Source organism: Vitis vinifera, chromosome 4 (assembly GCF_030704535.1).
Source record: "Vitis vinifera cultivar Pinot Noir 40024 chromosome 4, ASM3070453v1".
In the NCBI taxonomy this organism is placed as follows: Eukaryota; Viridiplantae; Streptophyta; class Magnoliopsida; order Vitales; family Vitaceae; genus Vitis; species Vitis vinifera.
This window is the reverse complement of record NC_081808.1, coordinates 23665429-23687876: the sequence shown is the minus strand read 5'-3', so window position 1 is coordinate 23687876 and position 22448 is coordinate 23665429. Positions and strand designations below refer to the sequence as shown.

The 22448-nt window shown below is 33.8% G+C and overlaps 2 protein-coding genes across 2 annotated transcripts; one reads left to right on the top strand and one right to left on the bottom strand.

The window, feature by feature from the left end:
• Positions 1–6013: 6013 nt before the first annotated feature.
• On the top strand, positions 6014–8684 carry LOC100264417 (G-type lectin S-receptor-like serine/threonine-protein kinase LECRK4). The gene has a single exon (XM_002276238.4). It carries the CDS (start codon positions 6252–6254, stop codon positions 8583–8585), a length of 2334 nt encoding a protein of 777 aa, XP_002276274.2. The 5' UTR covers positions 6014–6251; the 3' UTR covers positions 8586–8684.
• Positions 8685–19704: 11020 nt separating this feature from the next.
• Positions 19705–22233, bottom strand: LOC100259244 (G-type lectin S-receptor-like serine/threonine-protein kinase LECRK1). Its single transcript, XM_019219227.2, has 2 exons — positions 20859–22233; positions 19705–20739 (listed from the first exon to the last, which is right to left on the bottom strand). The coding sequence occupies exons 1-2, from the start codon at positions 22160–22162 to the stop codon at positions 19797–19799; spliced, it is 2247 nt and encodes a 748-aa protein (XP_019074772.1). The 5' UTR covers positions 22163–22233; the 3' UTR covers positions 19705–19796.
• Positions 22234–22448: the final 215 nt, after the last annotated feature.

The window sequence follows — 22448 nt, the reverse complement described above, 5'->3', positions numbered from 1 at the left end:
TTGCTCTCAAATCTCCTTGCACTGATCCCTTCAAAACAACCCCTCTCACACTCTTTAAACTCTCTCTTTTATATCCCTTGAAATAGCCTCTTGCATGCTCTCAAAACTCTCTCTTCGGATCATCTCAAACAGAAACTCCTCACTCTCTGAAAATGCAAACTGATCTTTGTGCGAACAGCAACCTATGATCCCTTCAAAACGCCTACTAATCTCCTCCCAAACGGCATCCTCAAAGGCTCTAAAAAATCCCTCATCCGATCACTTCAAACAACAGCCTCCTACGCTTCAAAACGCAGGCTGATCCTTTCCAAACAGCAGCCTCTCACGCTTCAAAACGCCTCCTCATCTCCTCCCAAACCAGCCCCCTTCATCACCGAATCTACTCTCCCTTCAAGTCCTGAATCACCTTCCCTCTCTTTCCTTTTTATTTTTAACAATATAAATCTCCTTTTCCCCCTCCTCCATTAAGCCGTGATCTCCTCTTTCTATATGCAGCCCGGATTCCTATTTGAAGCCATGATCTTACTTCCCTTAATGAGGACTCTTCCCAAAATGTTCACGCCTACCTTTCAATGTATCCATCCCACCATGCATCCAAGGAAATCCTCCAATTATTCAATCCCAATGTGATTGTGCACACCTTCCATACTTTTCCTACAAAATTTCAAAGTTAATAGATTAAATAAAAAAAATCATAATAATAATGATAAAAATGAGTAAAAGTAATAATAATAATAGTAGTTATAAAATAAAACTAAAACATATAAATAAAATTTTTAAATTAAAATAGATAAGTAAGGGCAATTATTACGGAAAAAGTGACAAAATAATAAGGAAATAAAATAGATGAAGAAATAGACGAGATAATGAATATAATAAATAAAAATAAAATAATAAAAATTCAAGTCATGCCACTTTAAAATAAACGAGCCATGCAAGTCATGCAAGCCATACAAAAAAATGCAATCATGCAAACATGCAAAAAAATACTTAAAAGGTGACCTAAGTGGGTCTAAGTAAGCCTAAGTGGGCCAAGTGTATCTAAATAGGCCTAGGGTGTCTAAATGGGCCTAGGGTGCTTAAGTGGGCCTAAGTAGGCTACCCTAAAAGCTATCTTAAAAAAAGAAAGAAAACCCTAAGTCTAAATCAGGCCTGCTAAGGGTCACAATAAGGGATCAAGTAATTCCTCAACCAAAGTCTCCAAGGTGACAGAAAAGGTAAGTAGTATGAGTAGCAATGGGCCACCAAGGAACTACTGTGGAGCACTGAAAACGAATTTAAAGACATGTACTAAAGGGACAAAATTGAGGGTCTACAGTTACACATCGAATAAAACCTACCATGAGTCATGAAATGAGGCTAGCTACCAGGTAATCATGACCTCATCAATCTGCTATGTTGTTTTATCTCTCAACCTTCAGAGAATACTAAGCTTGTATCAAAGTTAGTACCTTATGGATTAGGTCACTATTAATGGAAGTCGATAATAATAAGTATTCTTATTAGAAGCATTATGACATCTCACAGAATTTAGACAGTGTGTCCCCTTGGGTGATCTTAATTAAGAATGTGTGTTCATGTAAACTATAGTCATAGTAGTTCTTTAAGTGGAAATTAACATAAACTCTTTATGAACTTTGACATGTCAGTTGATCACATAATAGGAGGATCTGGAACTCAAGAATGGTATAGGTAATCTTAAAAGACTGATAGCTTTCAATTTATTAGATTACAAACACTAAATCATGGGAGGATGTATAAGTCGAGAGTAAATCACAAACATGAGCACTAAGTGTCTCATTATTATTTCCATAGGATATTGGATTGCAGTTGACTCTCTATAATAGAATGTTAAGTCAACTTCATAATTGAATTCTGAGGGAGCTAACACTTTTCCACGGGCCAATGGTCCCCGCTTGAACTCATATACTTTGATGGCTCGATTCATGAAGGTTGGATAGGTTCTTAGTTTACTGATGTACATAAGGGTGTTTTGGTAATTACACAAGGTAGCATAGGGGTTAGTGGATGATATCTCTAGATTTGACTAATTGATTAATTAAAGCCCTTCTAGATTAATTAATCAATTAAGACCCTTTATGGGCTAAATTAAGTTACCTAAACCCAAGATGAACTTAAGTCACTTACGCCAAATAGGAACCCTATAAATACCCCTTGTGGAGTTAGGGTTTTAGTCTTCTTCCACCATTCTCCTAGGTTCCAAAGCGAGAATCTTAACCCCTACCTTCCAAACTTCCATCATCTAAGTGCCAAGGCATTAAAAGAGAGTGGTCAAGCAAAAGATCATGAGTTTACAAGATCTCCAAAGACTATCACATTATTCTTCACCATAAGGAAATGATTTGAGAACATCCAAATCCTTGGTAAGCTCTCTAACATATAATCTAGATCCATAAAATTGTTTTAATGCTATGTTTAAACCTAGGAAGTTTTTACATGCACCTAATTAGATCTAAGGCCCAAGAGCAAAGCCATCTGGATTTCCCTACAAATACAATTCAATTTATATTTTTATAGGAAAAATATGGGAATAGTTAGGCGTTTTTCCTTAAGAAATCCAAGGGCATTCTATTGCTTGATTCTCTACATGACTTACACAATCGCATCTTACCTTAGTTATGTTTTTAAGAGAACATCCTATGTAAACTAGGGAATAGGTGTGTGTAGAGTGATATATTTATTTGGAACACTAGGAAAAAAAAAACTTAACAGTTGGAAATTTGAACTTGTTCTAAAGAGCTTGAGGTGATACATGAGGGGTTAGTAACCTTGAGTGGTTCTCGAAACTTGGTACCTTAGGTGTAAACTTAGGAGCTACCAGTTAATCCTTAGTAACCACATAGAAGTTATTTCCATGCTAGTAAAAGAAAAAAAATATATACATGCCTTACACCTAAACAAAAATCAAAAGAGAAAGTTGTGTATGTAGTTTTAAAAAAAAAAATGATTTGTAAAATATAAAATGGTGTATTCCAAAATCAATTGGGAAAGAGTATTGCATTATGTAGATTGAGAGGAGTTATTCTCCTAAAAGTCATAGCTAAGGGATGAGAAAATTTACATTAAGTCTGGTATATATGGAATGAGTAATAGGAACCTTAGGAAGACTAAAGAATCATTAAACATATGTTGAATGCTTTCTATAACTTGGTAAAAATTTATTCACATCAATAATGATTGATTAGACACAAGGAAGGCCAATCTTTATGAAGATGCACTTTGAATAAAAGGTGGTCACATATGGGGATGAAAAGCTTGTGAGGAATGCATGCTACCTTTTTTTTTTTTTTTTTTTAATTGCTAAGGACTAGCAATGTTTAGGTTGAGGGATGCGATTAATACTTAAAATTGGTGTTTTTCCACATATGAAAATAGGTTTTTAAATAGATTTGATTGCAAATCGTTATCTTTGAACTCAAATATATGCTAAGCCCCAATTGAGGACTAATGTTTACATGGTGAAGAATGCAACAAAAAGATGATAACATGTGCATAAATGTGAGTGCATGGCAACCCAAAGATGAAGAGATCAAGGAAAATAGGAATTTTGATACAAGATAGTGGATTCTAATACCATTCTGATACAAGTTGGGAATTTTTTATACATCAATCCGATACCAAGAGCTCATTCTAATACCATTGTAAATTGGAGCTTCTTAGTTTTTCTATGAAATCCAATTCAACTCCTCAAGGTATTGAAATCACCAATTTTAGTAGATATAGAGAGTTTGGGCTTTTATGAAAATCATTTTGATACCAAGCGACAGCAATCCAATACCACTATAAAGTGTAGCTACTCAATTCCCGTATTGAAATGCATTTTGATACCATTGTAGATATGTCGAAATCACCCATTGAAATTACTTAAAGATCCAATGGGTTTATGGGATTATTTAAATGGATTTTGATATCATTTCAAGACGAGCTGCATTTCAATACCAATTCAATCCAGTTGAACCATCAAAATTATTGAGTAGAAACATTTCAAATATATAGAAAGTTTAGAGGGTTGTCGAAATGAATTTCGATACAATTTCAATACAACTATAAAGTGGAAGTTCTCAACCTAGTATATCAAAATGTAACTAAATACACTTTGAAACATAGCGATATAAATCCAATACAAGGTGATACCATTTCAACACCGCACTATAAGCACATAAGAGGGACAAAAGGTTTAGACCTTTGTTGAAATTTATTTTAATATCACTATGAGGTATCAAAATTTTCTATACAAGTTGGAATTTCCAAAATTTCACTCTAGGACTTTTCCCATTCGACTCTATTGTATATTTTTTAACATTTTAGGAATTATGTTTTTAGGTTTGTTTTCTATAATTGTATAAATACTATAGAACACAAAAAAGAGAATAAAGAGACTATTTTTTGTAATCATTGGCTTACAATATATCATTCATGATTTAATTTAATTCAATGCATGAAGTTAATCTAAGCACTAGTAGCTAATTCCTCTCGCTAGAGATATAACAATGAAGGCAGATGATCCAAGAGAGAGGGAGATTAAGAAAAGATGATATCTTTCCATAATATAATAAGTTTCAGACATTTAAATTTTGTATGTAAGTTAAATTCTTTGTTAGTTTGTTCCCATTAAAGATACATAGAATGCATGCTAGGGGTCCATTGATGCATAAAGAATTGTGATCAATGGCTAACTTGGTGTGATTCTATGTGATTGATAATGGAAGAGAATCTACCCAATGGATATCGAGTTTTAAATATCTTAAAGATTAAAACTTTTTATGAAAATTATTTTTGGATGACTCTTAAAGAATAAATTTTGAGTTTTAAACATGGTTTTAGATTTAAATAATCTATATCAATAATTCATTCTTGGAAAGACCAATATTCTTTAATTGGTACTTGTTATCCTTCGATTCTAGGTCTAAAACTAGATTTGTAAAAATCTCTAGATCTAATTGTCACTGTTTTCTCAATTAAAAATTCATTTTTTCAATCCAATTAAGTTTCCATTTATCGGTCATATTTGATTTAATCTAGACAAGATTAGTTAAGTTTAATGTTACAAACATATTTTTTGCATAGTCAAAGCCTATTTATAATGTTTACATTGAGAAAAAGAAAAAGGAAAATTATTCCATTCTAAGCCTAAAATACTCTAAAAACCAACTCCTAGATTAGTCCCTAATTACAAAAAATAAATAAATAAATAAATAAATCAAGTTAACCACAGAGAAAAAAAAAACCAATTCAAATTAAATCTCATCTAAACAAGTATAAATATTTGACAATTACTACAACAATTTTCAACAAGTCTTCATACTTTTTGTTAGTCCATATGAGAATTCCATTCATACAATTGGTCCTACGAAAATCACTTTATAATCTCTATATTCCAAAAGTTTGCTTGTAAGCTTGGAAACCTCCGTTCATTTGATATGAATGAAAAAGTCTTACATATACCTAATCATCATTTCATCACATTTATGAGATAGAAATTATTGTTATTGATACACATTAGGTTCTAGGACTTTTGAATGTCTATATTTCAAAAATTATAAATACGTTTTCTTGAAAATATTTAATCAAATTTATGTTAAAGTGTGTTTAGAAATGTTTTTAATTAAAATATATATTTTTTTTAAACTTTTTAAAAGAATTATTTATCAAATATTTTTCTAGAAAATATTATAAATGAATTTTAACTTCTTAAAAATGTTTTCTAAATTTTAATAGAAGTGTCAAACATACTCCTAAATCATTCATTGTATTGTGGTAGGTGTAGACGGAGGAGTAAATGATGGTCGTTGTTTGACGAGCACGCTCGGAGGCCCGTGTGGACCACATTGCCAAGACTACGCCCCACATTGACCGTATTGCATTTCCACTCTGCTTTCCATCTTCTTGTGTATTCAAAACTCATCATAAGCCTTGTGGCAAAACTGAACGCCAGTAAACTATCAAAATTTTTTTTTTTTTTTTTTATTAAAAAGTTAACAAATTTTCTTAGAACTTAAAAGAGCATTTTTATGAAGATCACTTTTAAATTGACCTGAGAAGGATTAAACTTTATTGAAGTTATACCAGTTATCTCAATCCCATTTCTTCTTTGAAATTTCAGCACTTGATTCAACTTAAAATATAAGTTGGATTTTTATTCACCCTATTTTCTGTCAAATTTGGATTTAAAAAAAGAAAAGACCACCTTCCCTATATATGTACGTCAGATTGATTTCACTGTGTTTCTCATGGCTCCCATATCAATTATGTTCCTTTTATTCTTTCTCAATTCTATGGGTGTTAGAGCTCAAACAGCGAAACCCAAGCTCATAGAGTTGGGTTCTTCACTTTCTCCAACGAATGGATCCAGTTCATGGGTCTCACCCTCCGGTCATTTTGCATTTGGTTTCTACCCACAAGATACTGGATTCGCAGTAGGCGTATGGCTGGTCGGTCAATCTGGAAAGACCGTTGTCTGGACTGCTAACCGAGATGATCCGCCGGTGTCCTCCAACACTGCTCTTGAATTCACCAGAAATGGTAAGCTGCTTCTTCGAACTGGGCCGGGTGAAGAAGTATCCATTGCAGATGTGGCAGAATCCTCAGCCTCAGCTTCTATGCTCGATTCTGGTAATTTTGTTCTCTTCGGTGATAATTCTTCTTTTATCATCTGGCAAAGCTTCCAACACCCAACTGATACCCTTCTGGGAGGCCAGAATTTGTCCAATATACTGTCTTCCAGTAAAACGGAATCTTCTGCTATAGGAGGTTTTTTTCTTAGTTTGCAGTCAGGTGGACGGATTGTTTCCTACCCCTACAATATGGGAGTTTCGGAGGACCCTTATTGGACTGTCGATGCACGAGATCTCAACGACAAGGGGCTTTTAAGCTCATATGATGCTACCTCAAATGTACTTACTCTAGCCAGCAATATCTCATCAGATGATGCCAAAAATGAGACCATCATTTACAGAGCAACCTTAGATGTTGATGGGGTTTTCAGGTTGTATTCCCACAGCTTTGGGAACAGTAATATCTCCAGTGTCTCCATTATGTGGTCGGCATTCAAAAATCCATGTGATGTGAAAGGTCTCTGCGGTGTTAATGGCTTATGTTCAAGCAATGGCACCAATGCCAACTGTTCTTGCGTTCCAGGGTTCGTATCCATTAACCGGGAGAAGTATTCGGGGTGCTACAGGAGCTTCAATAATGAAGAAGGATGCAGGGGACAAGAGCCAGAATCGCTCTACAACATTACTACCTTAAGAAATGTGAGTTGGGAAGGCGCCAATCCTTATTCTGCCCTAACATCACTAAATGAGCAGGGTTGCAGCAGGTCTTGTCTACAAGATTGCAATTGTTGGGCGGCTTATTATTTCAATGGCACTTGCAGAAGATATAAGCTTCCTCTGGTACATGGGATTGCGAATCAAAATGAATCAGGCATCACCTTCCTCAAGATGAGTTTGGGAACTGCCTATGTTGGAGACGATATTCCTGCTCCAAGGAATCAAACAAAGGTGATTGAAAGCAATAAGAAAGAACTTATTTTAATCCTTGCTTCAAGTTTGGGTTCCATTGCTTTCTTATGTGCTCTAGTTGCAGTGTCTAGCTTCTTTATATACAGAAGCCAAGTTCATCGGTACAGAACGCTGTCAGAAAATGCAATGGAAGAGTTTACTCTGCGATCGTTTTCTTATAATGATCTGGAGAAAGCTACAGATGGGTTCAGGGAAGAGTTGGGTAGGGGTCCTTTTGGAGCAGTGTATAAAGGGACTATAGCTCAAGGCAACCAGACTATTGCTGTGAAGAGACTAGAAAAAGTTGTGGAAGAAGGAGAAAGGGAGTTCCAAGCAGAAATGACCATAATTGGGCGAACCCATCACAGGAACTTGGTCCGGTTGCTGGGTTTTTGTATGCAGGGCTCTAAGAAGCTTCTTGTTTATGAATACATGAGCAATGGCTCACTTGCAGATCTTCTCTTCAATGGTGAAAAGCGCCCGATTTGGAGAGAAAGAGTCAGAATTGCCCTAGATGTAGCAAGAGGGATCTTCTACCTCCATGAAGAGTGTGAGGTCCACATCATCCATGGCGACATAAAGCCTAAGAACATACTATTGGACGATTCTTGGACTGCCAAGCTTTCAGATTTCAGGCTAGCGAGGCTTCTGAGGCCTAATCAAACTGGAACCATTTCTCGTTTCGGAGGGAGTAGTAGAGGCTATTCGGCACCCGAGCGGCAGAAGAGGATGTTGATATCAGTGGAAGCAGATGTTTACAGTTTCGGAGTAGTGCTATTGGAGATTGTGTGTTGCAGAAGTAATTTGGATATCAATGTTTCGACAGGAGACGAGATACTTCTTTGCAGTTGGGTGTACAGTTGCTTTGTGGCAAGAGAGTTGGAGAAGCTTGTGGAAGGTGCAGAAGTGAACATGAAAACCCTGGAAAGGATGGTGAAGGTTGGATTATTGTGCATTCAAGATGATCCAAGTCTGCGCCCTACAATGAAGAATGTGATCCTGATGTTGGAAGGGACCGTGGATGTGCCTGTACCTCCATCTCCTACTCCTCTAGGTTCCTGATGTATATGCACCCACACACAGAAATAGTATTTACCTAGAGGACTTTTTTGCAAATAAATAAAACTATTACAATCTAGAAACCTATCATATTTATAGCCCTGTTCTGATTGGTTCAATTTTGAGGTTGAGGTTTTGATCTTCGATTTAATAACCGAATACAAAAAAGACTTGGGCTTCAATCTCTAGGCCCGGTGCAATCCAACCCGAGGGCTATGCTTGGGCTTAAGAAGTGGGGCTGAATGCTCGGACCTAGGAGAATGACAACGTTTTCAAGCTTTAATATATTTTTTATTTTTATTTTATTTTATCTTATTTTTTGTGTAAACATCCCTCCATCCATGCACATGAGGATATGATCAATGGCCCACATAGCATCATCTCATGTAATTGATAACTAAGGAGAACTTATCAGATGTACAATGGGATATTAAATGTTAAAAACAAAAAAAAAAAATAAAGAAAATAAGTAACCATGTATTCTTTAGGCACTATTAAGTATTGGAAATTAAAGATTTCATCGAAGTTTCAAATTTGAATGGTCTATATTGATGATTGGCCCTTGGAAGAACTAAACATTCTTAATCAATGTTGTCATATGTGTGCATTGAATTTACATATAAAATCTTACTTTTATCTTTTTGATCTTCAATGGAACGATAGCTCCGGCAATTAATTTGTCAAATGTCACTTCTCAAACTAGCTAAAAGCTATTTTTCAAGACATAAACAATTGCATGCAGTACAATATTGTATACTTGTCTTCTCAAGGATTTGATTTTATGGTCTCAAGAATATTTTGAGTCTAATTAATGGAAAATTTGAAGTTATTATGTTACATTCCCGACTAACAACTAACCTATTTATAGCATTTTACATGCCAAGAGCTACATCATCTACAACTTAACCAAAACAAAATTAACCAAATTCAATTATGTACAATCCCCAAAACATAACAATAGTAAAATGGTAAAAATCTCTAGACAAGTCTCCAATGTTGAGATTTTGACACCAAGATGGCCAAAATTCGATATAAGGGGATAAAGCCTCAGTGTAGCGCTTAGGTACTGCAGCACAATTGATACATATCAACAGTGTCGATTCTCATGTGTGTCGATTTAATATCGATTTCCATTTCGACACCTCTCAATGTATGGAAATGTGCGAAGCTCCACAACCACACTTCTGAAACTTTTCATTACCACAAGACTACGTCGAATTGAAATCAATATTGCCTCCCCATATCGAACCATTCCTCTGATATCACAATGTGCCCATTCTGGTATATATCGAAATGTTTCCTTTATTCCCATACTAGTTATGAAATGTCCTTTCTCCAATTTATCTCTTTGACCTTGCACTTGCTCTCACTTTGCTTGTTCTCTACATTAATTTTCAAGTATTTCTTGAAATCTAAGAGAAATTTGCTTTGATAATTCTTGGTGAAGAAGATGTCTTGAATGAGATGTGTTGTTGGCATGTTGCTAGGTGTTATGAGAACCACTAGAGTGGGTTAGCCCTATGCCTATATCTACCAACGGAAGTAGATTGCTCCTAAAGCATATATGTTAGGTCAAGAGGAAAAATTAGGGGTTATTTGATTAAAAGTACCTCTCAAAACCTAATTTTTGAAATTTAACCTTTCACCATTTTTTGATATCATTTGGACAAAAATGCCCTCATTATATTATTATAAAAATAACCATTTCTTTTAAAACTAACATGTAAATACTTGAAATGGAATAGGACATTTATGTTAAAAATGAGTTACTTTTTTTTTTTAAAAAAAAACATGAGATGAGTTAAATTTCTGATTTAGGGATTATTTCATTTTTTTTAACCAAATATTTCAAAAATTAGTGCTGCCATAGGTCAATAACAAAATTACCCTACAACTGCATTAGGTGTCAAAATCTTGTCAGCATTAGGTGATCTAAAATGATAAATTAATTTAGTTTTGTGCAATATAAAGTCTAGTCTACACTCAAAGGGCATTTTCTACTTTTACATAAATTTGTGGGTAACAAACAATGCATCTCCAATTAATAATCTTTCTAGCATGTAAACTACATCTCTTCTCATCCTCTTCACAGACCAGCCAAGGCTTTCACAAAAAAATTAAGGACTTCTTAGAAATTATATAGATTACTCTTTATACATATGCGAGGAAACTAATAAAAATAAAAATGCTAATCAAATGGTTTAGGCAGGACCTGGTCTATCCCGATCCAAGCCAAGCCCATATGGGTCTTCAGGCTGGGCTAGGAATTTTGACTTTTAGCCCAGCCAAGATCAGAGCCTCCAGCCCAATACTTTGATAAATATTTGGTTTAATGATTAGGTACCAATCATGATGCATTTCACACCTTTTGAACAGTTTCAAGCCTTCAAATCCATCCTTATTAACAACTGAATACGAAAAAGATTAATTGGGCTTCAATCTCCAACCAGGCTCAACCCAACCCAAGGGCTACGCTTGGGCTTAAGAAGTCGGTCTTAATACGAAAAAGATTAGGTACCATCACACTTATATTCATCTCTGTTATGAGCTCATGAAAGGTGGCTAAAAACCATTAAAGCCCTAAATCCGTTTCTTGTCCAAAAGAGTAGCAGATGATTGGGTGCATAAGAAAAAAGAAAAGTTCCATTAAGGTGACTCTTTTATTGGTTGTGAGATTAATTATTTCCATTCCACTGAGAGACGGCCCAAGTGTATTACAGCCCTGAGCTGTTTCTTCTGCAGAAGAACAAGATTGTTGCGTCCATTGTTTCTTTTGGAAGAGAAAATGGTTATTCGTTCCATAGGAAAAAAGAAACAAAAACAAAGTTTCGATAGACTATAGATTATTAAATACATTTTTATATTCAAGGAATTTAGTTGATTAATTATAAATGTATTACAATAATTTATTAAATCATTTTAAAAATAAATAAAACGGGTCAGATAATAATTTTCCCTTATAATAATATATCTCATACATGTATTATATAATATTTTAATTATATTTTTTCACCATTTTTTATATTAGTGAAAATTTAAAACAAAACAAGATTTTACAATTTTTTATTTTATTTTCTTAAGCAATCGTATTTTCAAGAAAAGAAAATTGTGAAAATAGAGAATAAAAACTAAATTTTTTTTTTGAAATCAAACTTGAACTAAAATGTTTGAAGGTGATTTTCAACTAAATAAGGTAAATTCTTAACTCCCATATAAAGTTTCTTATTTTAAAAACAAAATATAGAAAATATATCCAATTACATACTAATAACTTGTTTGGCAATTATTTTTTAAAATAATTTTTTGTTTACTAAAATAAAAAATAATAAGAAAATATAAAACAATTTTCTGTTCCTAAAAATATAAAATATTATTTACAAAAATATCTTTTAATTATTTTTAATTATTTTCTTATTCTCTAAAATAAAATAAAAAATAATTTTTGATTCTGAAAAACATACAACAATGTTCGTAAACAATATCTTTTAAATGTTTTTAATTATTTTCACTTAATTTCTAAGGGGCTTTTTAAAAAATAATTATATCAATAAAAAATAATTAAAAAATATTTAAAGATATGAAAAATAAGTTAAAATACTTTAAATTCTTAAATATACTTTTATTTTATAAAATATTAAATAATAGTTTTTATAAATTATTTTTAAAAACGGTTTTAAAAAACATATTCAATCAAAGTTAAGTGTTTTTTTGCTGGGAAATTAACTACCATCTTCCATCAGTCTTGCGTGTTTGACACTCTACACATCGTTATTTGACATCTCATTGGAGGAAAAATCTGGGATCAGCACGGTCAAAGAAGGCGCTTTGTTTGTTGGTTGATGTTAGCTCATTTATAGAATAGAAGACTTCGAAGAAGAAACAAACACTTCTGAAGTCTCTCCTCTACCTTAAATGTCACGTCAAATAATTTTGCTTTATTAGCTGAAGTCTCCATCCTGGAAATTTAAGGACATGGTAGACCAAGCAGCCACTCACCTTAGTCTTTCCACACGGCAAAGTAGGAAATGGTGTTGCATAGTGGGGAAAGCAACTCGTCTTAGTCTTTACCAGTATTTAGCGGGGAAAGCGACTCGTCTTAGTCTTTCCACAAGGCCAAGTCTCCGGCTCCGAATAAGAGAAATTTGAGGTGACTCGTACTACACGCATCTTTTCGTGGACGTAATTATCTGTAGACATAACCTCAATGCTTCTTTTCGTAGGAAGTCACAAAAATTTTAGCTTTTGCAAAATGATTCCTTTAAAATTCCTATGGAACCTTTACAAGTCACCTAAAGGATCCATAAAAGCGATGCTGGAAATTATAGAGCTCCCATATTATCACTATAGATACTATTCTTGTGGTAAGTGTTGAGGCCTCGCGTCCCAATGATCCACGTAGCTGTCAAATGGACGCACACTCTCAATCAAAATAGAGTTCTGGTTTAGTCGTTCCTACAAAAGGTATCCGGACGAGGTGTCCGGACACACCCTCCGATGGTTTTGTTAGCCATGTCTTAGAGAGATTAAGCAGATCAGGCAGTTGGCCTTTTACTAGGTATAGCAAGCTTACCTTCTTCCTTGTGTGAAGGTTCCTTTATATAGTGTCAGAAGCTCGTCCTCCCTCTTTAATGATGGGAGGAATTTTTGGCTCGTCATGATAACTCCAAGGTGGTGGCAGGGCCATCATCACCCTGTGGGCGGCTGTCAGAGATCTTGGGAGGTGACTTGCCATCATTCCTGTCCTTTCGCTCTGCAGGCGGCGGATCGTGGGAGGTGACCTGCCACCAACCCTGTCCTTTCGCTCTACAGGCGGCGGATAGTGGGCTGTGGCAGGCTGTCGGAATGATGTAGCAAGACTAGCTCACTTCAGTCAATGATCCGGATAGGATATGTTATCGTCCGGATGTGACATTCACAAGTGACGTGTGCTTCTCCCTGAAGGAGTCCGGATAGGGGAGCGCGCCGTGTATTCCTCTTTGGGGAATCCGGGTAGAGTTGCTTTCAGAAAGAAATGTGTGCCACGTGTCCCACTTCGGGGAGTCCGGATGGAGTTGCTCCGGATAGCGAAGCGTGCCACGTGTCATCAGGGGGAGGGGTCCCTACAGTAAGAGCATATACGCTAAGTAGCATTGCCTCATGCATGGCTTCAGACATGCCTTGTATTTGGCCTACATTTGCCTATACTTTATACATGCGACAAAAATATCTTTATCTGGTGAAATGGTTGGATACAATAGGTTGCTAATACATTGAGGTTCTCTACGGTATACAATAGCTATAACAGTTCTTATTAGTTAAATAGATCTTTTTTCTTAATGTTATTATTCCTGATAATAAATAAAATAAAATAAAGTAAATAAATAAAAAGAGACTCGTTTCAATTCATTTTTTTTTTAAATAGAGAGAAAAAAAAATATTTATATGATGCCACCAGTACTGATTAAGTTTTTTTTTTTTTTTTTTTTTCATATTTCAGCGAAATTGTTGAAATTTTAAGGCTTTTTCCTTGATATTTCTATCAAATTTCTGTGTTTTGGGATGGGTGGAAATTTCCATCAAAATTTCAAAACAATTTAACATTTTTTATTAATCATCAATTTTTCAGCAACGTCCGAACCCAAGGCAAAGCTAAATCTCTTGCCACCTAAGGTATTTTTGCCTTTATTATTTATACTTGCATATGCTTGAGTAACACTATGATATATCTAAGGGTCTCCAACGGGCCGAGCCGGGCCGCCCAGCCTTGAGGAGTAAGGCCCATGGCCCAGCCCGGGGCGGGCCACTGAGCCCGTTGACTGGTCAACGGGCCGGGCCCTTGGTATATCTAAGGCCCGTGGGCCCTCAAGCTAGGCGGGCCGAGGTAAAAATTAAAATAATTTTCAATTTAGAAGGGAAGGGGATGGGGATTCGAACCCCTTCCCTTATGGAACCATAAAGGAGCTAGCCACCAACTGAACTGACCTTCTTTTGTGTAATTATTTTGCATTAGTTATATATATATTAGAAATGCTGGTCACATGATCGTTGAACATGCCACTCATAATTCAATTTCAAATATATGACCGTTGAACGGTCTTGAAATTTTTTTTTAAAAAAAAAATTAAATCCTAATATTTTAATCCCTATAAATATTAAATACCCTCAATTTTTTTCTATTCTCTCAACTCTTAAGCTCTCTCCCATTCCACAATATTTCCGATTATTGCATTTTGTCTCAAATTATTCAATATTATTGGTGGTAAAAAACAAGCATTGGTGGTTCAAAGAGTTCAAATTTGAAGAAATTTCTACTTCGGTTCTCCAATTTAGTAACATACTTCACCTTTTCTTTTATTTATTTGTTACATTTTAATTTTACATTTATTATTTTTAGCATAATATTTTATCAATAATTATAATTATGGCAAGTGGTTCTTGTTCTTCATCTAATGCATGTGATAGCAAAAAATTTACTTCAAATATATGAAATTTTTTTGATAGAATAGAAATAAATTTAGAAAATAATAAAAAAGAAATAAAAGCAAAATGTAAAATTTGTAACAAACTTCTTAGTGGTGGCTCAAATGCAGGTACAAGTCATTTAAAAAGGCATCATGAAAATTGTAAAACTAAAAATAATGTAGATATTAGAAATTATATGCAATTATATAAAGATGAAAGTGGAAATTTAAAAACATTTTCTTATGATGAATCTTATTGTCGTGAAGAAATGATTGGTTATATAATAAGAGCAGAACAACCTTTCAATTTCATGGAAACTCATGATTTTACGGGAACAATGCAACGAGCTGTTAATCTTCAGTTTCAAGGTTGCTATGGAAATACAGTTAAAATAATTCTTATAAAAAATTTTGAAACACAAAAAGAAAATTTAAAAATTTTTTTTGCAAATTTTGAAGGAAGAATTTGTTTAACATCTGATATTTGGACATCTTGAACTCACAATGGTTTTTTATGTATAACTGCTTATTATATTGATAATGAATGGAAATTAAATAAAAGAATTATTTCATTTAAAATAATAAATGCTCCACGTAATGGTAAAAATATAGCATCTTTAATAAATGATGAAATTATAGATTTTGGAATTCGTGATAAAATATTTACAATAACATTAGATAATGCTTCTAATAATGATGCAGCAGTATCTAGATTAAAAAGATATTAGCAAATAAAAGAAGATCAATGTAAAATATTTAATGTGCGTTGTTGTGCACATATTTTAAATTTAATTTTAAAAGATGGATTAAAACACGTTGATGATACATTATAAAAAATTAGAGGCATTGCTGCAGGTCTTAATAGTTCTCAAGCAAAACATGAATTATTTTTTGATTGTTGCAAAATGTTAAATATGAAAAAAAGAAATATAAATTTGGATATGCCCACTAGATGGAATTCCACTTATAAACTTTTAGAAACTATTATAAAATATAGAAAAGTAGTATAACTATATGAAATACAATTAATTAGCAATGATTGTGAAGCAGATATTGATGTATTAAATGATTATGATTGGCATATTGCAGATCTTTTTGAAGTATTTGATACTTCAACAAAAAAATTTTGTGGTGTATATTATCCATCTTCAAACCGAGTTGTCATGCAAATAACTAATATTTTTATTGTACTTCAAAAATATTTAAATTTTGATATATTTAATGATGCAATATTTGCAATGATAGAAAAATTTAGAAAATATTGGGGAGAAATACCTTTAATTTTTTATCTTGGTTTAATTGTGGACCCTAGATTGAAATTTGAAGCTTTGGTTTAATTGCCTTTAATTTCTATTTCTTGAATATTTTTTTTATATATATATATATATATTTTAAAATGGCGGGCCTACGGGCGGGCCGGGCCTAAATTGGGGCCCATAGCCCGCCCCATCCAGAAATGGACTCGGGTCGGGCTTTAGCCCGCTGGGCTGGGCCACGGGCCGTGGGCTTTTTGGAGACCCTTAGATATATCTATGCTCAAAATTAAATATTAAAATAAAGTATAAATAAATATATAAGTTTTAATTATCTTATTTTCAAATTGAATTTAAGTAATTGCTAAAATAATAAAATCATCATGATAATTTTTAATAAGTCTTTTATCTTTTATGTAGTAATTAAATATAATCGACATAAAGTTGTAAATGCAATTTTAAATATTTTTTTTTAAAAATAATTATATATAATATCATTTTTTTATGTCCTTGCATGCATCCAAACCACATGGATAATTAATTTAGTATTAAACATATTTTCAAGTTTTAAAAATTATTATAGAATGTGTGTGTCTATATATATATATATATATATATATATATATATATATATATATATATATATATATATATATATATATATATTGCTTACTTTATTATTATTATTATTTAATTTTTCCAATATTTTAATGGATTTTGATCAATTTTTATCAATTGATATTTTTTGTTTGAATTTTTACTTGATATTTTTCGATATTTCTATAATTTATGATGTGTTAATCATTGGTTGGCATAGTAATGCAACAAAAAGCAAGAAAGGGTAAAAGGATATATATAATTAACATGTCTAACCTAAGAAAGTCTATAATCCATTATAGAAACTCTTAAGAAGATATTTTCATTGACTAAAAATTTTGAAAAAAAGGGCAAAAGATATTTCTATCATTTTCTTGTCCTATTTATCCTAATAAACCTTTAATGTATTCACAACTTCCAATATTTAGAAAATGAAAATTCACATAAATAACTACCACAAGTAATTATGTACTATATAAGTCTCAAGTTTCCTAGGTAATTTAAACATTATGTTGATACTAGTTGACTTAACTACTTTCTTAGGACTAGTTAATCGAGTGTTACTCCCCTCCACTTGAACAAAACTAAACCTTGAGTCATAATCTAGATAGAGAGGCTTGTCAAATGAATGCTACCCACACAAATAAGAAAATTAAAGGTCTTAGAAATCCTCATATCTTTAGGTAGATCAATTCCATAAGCATTATCATTAAGTTTCCTTAACACCTGAAATGGTCCATATTTCTTCAACTTCAACTTCTTATAACTTCTAGTAGGAAACCTTTCCTTGCTTAAGAATACCATCACCATAGCACCTATACATGAAACACTTTGAGTCGATGATGCTTATCAATTGCTACTTAATATTTAGCATTTGCCTTTTCTAGCCTCCTCTTTGTTTTTGCTTGCATAACTTGTACCTTTTCAACCATACGTTGTATTGTAGTACATGGGCCAAGAGTTTTTCATAATTGTACCAAATCTAAGGCATGCTTTGGTGGCTTCATATATACCAATGCAAAAGGAGACTTTGTTGTTGTGCTATGAATAACATTGTTGTATACAAACTTTGCTTGAGAAAGTACAAAATCCTACCATTTAGGCTTGTTTCCACAAATACTATGAATCAGATTTCCCAAAGTCTTATTTATGCCTCAATTTGATCATCTATCTATGTGTGTGCAATACTACTATAATTCAGTGAGGTATCAATTATTTTCCAAAGAGTGATCCAGAAATGACTAGAAATTTAGTATCTTAGTCAGAGTTGATAGATTGAGGAACCTTATGCAATCTAACAATTTCACAAAAGAACAATCTTGTTATATTTAAGGCATCAAAAACTTTTTGATAAGGAATAAAATGAGCCATTTTTGAAAACTTGTCAACAGCCACAAAATAGAGTGAACTCCTCTTTGAATATGGGGAAGTGATCCCAAGACGTACAAAATTCATTAACAAGTCCTCCTAAATACCATTTAGAACTAGTAAACACATATAAAGTCTATTATTCTAAGCTTTACCCTTTGCTAGTTGACATGTGTAGCATTTTCAAACAAAATTACTGGCATCCTTCTTCAATTGCAACCTATAATAGTATTCCTCATGACTGGTGATAGTTTTATCTCTTCCCAAATATCTACTTAAGCATCGTTCATGCAATTCTCGAATAACTTTTTCATGTAAAGACACTTAGGCTATGTTTGGTTCCCCGAAATTTTGAGGGAAAATGTGAGGGAAAGAAAATAGAGAGGAAAAATGGAAGAAAAGAAAAAATGAAAGAAAATAAAAAATAAATTCAAAATTAATAAATTATTTTTATATATTTTTTCAAACTCATTTCACTTAATTTCTTCAATTATATAAAGATTAAATAATTTTAAAATATATAAATTTCTAACTAATTTTAATTATATTTAATTTTCTTTAAAAAATTTTATAGTGAATCAAACATGAAAAAATCATTTTCCTTTAGATTTTTTTTTTCCTTGATACTTTCCATCTAGCATAATGAATGCAGGCTGCAATCAATTTTTCTCAATCCAAGTTCACATGCACAACTTTTGGAATATAAAATGGAAAAATGGGAGAAAGAAAAAAGTGGTGATATAATTTTATTTATTTTTTTCACATTTTTCTCCTATTTTTTTCCTCATATATAAACAATAAATAATGAAGAATTTGAAAATGAGCAAGGCTCTATCTAAACATAATTATAGTTTATTTTTCTTTATTTTTATATAGTAAATCAAATAAGAGAAAGGCTCTATCTAAACATAATTATAGTTTATTTTTCTTTATTTTTATATAGTAAATCAAATAAGAGATCTTTTATTTCTCCATACCTAATTTGTTTCCCCTTCTCAGTGCATTATGTGGTCCAAAGTGTAATTAATAGGACTAGGCATGCAATATCACTAATTTTATAGTAAATATGTTATTTGCTTATAAAATTAGCTAGTTTAAAATTTTTTAAACTCTAAGTACTAAGCATACATCTCTACGATTTATATTTCTTTTCAATCCATATCATACGATTTTCCAATATCACACAAGTTTTATCAAACTTACACATAGATGAATATATTAATTGTAGAAAGACTTTAATATCAATATTATGATTTATTTTATAATTTTTTTTTGGTGTTATTTTTTTTCAAAAATATTTACTAGTTTTAATTCATTTCCATGCGATGCAAACTTTTTCTTTTTCTTTTTTCTTTCTCAACTTTCAATATTTTCAATGTTTTCAGGAAATCCTATTAACATTCACTGATGCTTTCATTGCTTTGAAAGTGAGAATTGTTTTTTTTTTTTTTGTTTGGAAAGGTCTAATTCATAATGGCTTTCCATTATAGGGTAAAATAAAATACATGAACAGGAAAGTTACATGAAAGAAACAGCCACAATTTTTCTTAAAGATTTTACATGGAGGTAGTGGTTGGGCATGGAGGAACAGCAATTTCAGTAATTCCTTCCAACATCAGCACAATACTCTTGATAGAAGGACGAAGAGCTGGCTCATCTTGAATGCACCAAAGTCCCAACTTAACCATTTGCTCCAAGCTCTTCCTCTCTACTTCTTCACCACCCAAAAGTTTGTGCAGCTCTCCAGCCACAAAGCACTTGTAGGCCCAATTAGAAAGAACAATCTCTTCTGGCTCTGACACATTCACCTCCAAGTTCCTTCTGCAACACACAAGTTCCAAGAGCACTATACCATAACTATAAACATCGGCCTTCACTGATATTGGGATATTCTGCTGCCATTCTGGTGCCAAGTACCCTCTAGTGCCTCTAACCCCTGTAAAGGTCCTCGTTTGATCTGGCATTAGCAACTTTGCCAGCCCGAAGTCAGAGATCTTAGCAGTCCAGAAATCATCCATCAAAATGTTTTGAGGCTTTATATCACAATGAATAATAGGTGCCTCGCATTCCTCATGTAGATACAAGATCCCTCTCGCAACATCCAGTGCAATCCTAACCCTTTCATCCCAAGGTGGGCGTGTTTTGCTCTTGAAGAGAATATCTGCAAGAGAACGGTTACTCATATATTCATACACAAGAAGCCTCCTTGAGCCCTCAGTGCAGTAGCCGAGCAAGCGAACCAAGTTCTTGTGATGAGTTCTCCCAATTGCTCTCATCTCTGCCCGAAACTCCCTTTCCCCTTCTTCCACCATCTTCTCTAGTCTCTTTATTGCAACGAGTTTCTTACCTTGCTGCAGAACTCCCAAATAAACAGTCCCAAAAGCGCCCTTACCCAGTTCTTCTTTGAAGTTTCTGCTTGCCTTCTGTAGCTCCTTGTAAGAAAAGGATTGCATTTTGAGCTCCTCCGTAAGGCCCAGTTTTCCATCTTCCAGAAGCCTTCTGTACTTCACAACTCGAAACTTGAAAATGAAAAAACCAGATATTGCAAGGGAAACAAACGAACACGTAATGAAGCCAATAGTGATAACAAGAATTAGCACCAAGTCTGTGGTCCTGACCTCTGTTGTAACGGCTGGAAGAAGATGGTATCATTCTTCATTTCGATACCTTTTACGCCTACCTTGAAGAAAGCTGAAGATTGCACATCTCGAGATCTTTTGGCATATTTCAGTGGAAGTGCTCGTTTTGAGCAATGGCCATCCTGGTCATACAGTGCCACGTCGCAATTGCAGTCCTCTAAACAGCCGTTACTGCATTCGTCTATTGTCATTGTTTCTTTAAAATAAGGAAGGTCATCCCATACCAGATTATCCTCCCGAACCATGTGATAAGAGGCAGAATAAGAGATATTGTTACAGCTGCTTTCAGTAAAATTCTTCAGGCAGCCAAGTAGCATTTGTTTGGAATCAACAAAGTCAGTACCAGGAAGACAATAGCAGTAGGGTTCAATGTCATTCTGGGTGCAATAGCTGTTCAAACCACAGAAACCTTTCACCTGACACTGGTTGACCGTGGCCACTGCTGACCAGGCCAACGTCTTATTGTCATTACCGTTACTGTCAAAACTGTGAGAATACACTTGGAACATCCCATTATAGCTAAGCCTTGCACTGTAGATCGTCTTACTAGCAGAAGACGAACCCTTGTATATGATTCCTCGTGTTTCCAAATTGGTGCTGTTTCTGACAACTAGGCCGCCAGTAGTATCATTAAGATACAGCTGATGATCCATGGAGTTGCCAGCTTTCCAGGTATTAGAAGCCCAATAAGCATCCACTGACGAGAGCATAGAATCTGCAAAGTATAAAACAAGATTCCCATCAGCCTGCATATCGAGACGAAACCGTCCAGTGGAATGATTGGTTTCAGATAAACTAGAAAACAATGGAACCCCAGTCGTCAGATTCTGGCCTCCCAATATGGTATCAGTAGGAAATTTAAAACTTTCCCAGATGACATGGTAACTTTTGTTGTAGACCACAAAATTTCCTGAGTCTCTCATCAAAGCAAATGAAGCCGACTCCACAATGACTTTTTCCTCACTTTGCCGTGTTCTCAGAAGGAGCTTGCCGTTAATGGTCAAGAGTTTAGCATCCAAGGGCACCGGTGGGTCATCTCGATGTGCAGTCCATGAAAGAGTTCTTTCTTTATCCATCAACCAAATTCCCAATAAAAAATCACTTCCTTGAGGGTAGAAACCAAACGCAAATAGGCCAGAAGGTGACAGCCATGAAGTGGGTTGAATTGTGGGGGAGAGTGTAGCTGATTCCAAGGTTATGAATTCAGCTGGGGGTTCTTCTTGAGCTCCTACATCTTCAAAGGATACAAAGAAGAGTAAGAAAACAACATAGATACAAGCCATGAGATGAGATGAGATGATAGAAATTTGCTAGCAAATCTGTGTTTAAGCTTTTGTTTTGTAAAAGAATACCCAAAGAGTATCTATCTATAGGTCGCGTTGTTGAAGTAAATGAAAAGAAAAGAAAAGAAGAGTCGGTTGCATTAAATGGACCACATGCTTCTCAACAACTTGGATGACTTTCATTAGAGCCACATAAATTAATCAAAATGAAAGTCGTCTTTGGATAGTAGTAGTCACGTACAGCCCACCAATGTGGACAATGTTAGGAATTATCCAAAATTCCTAA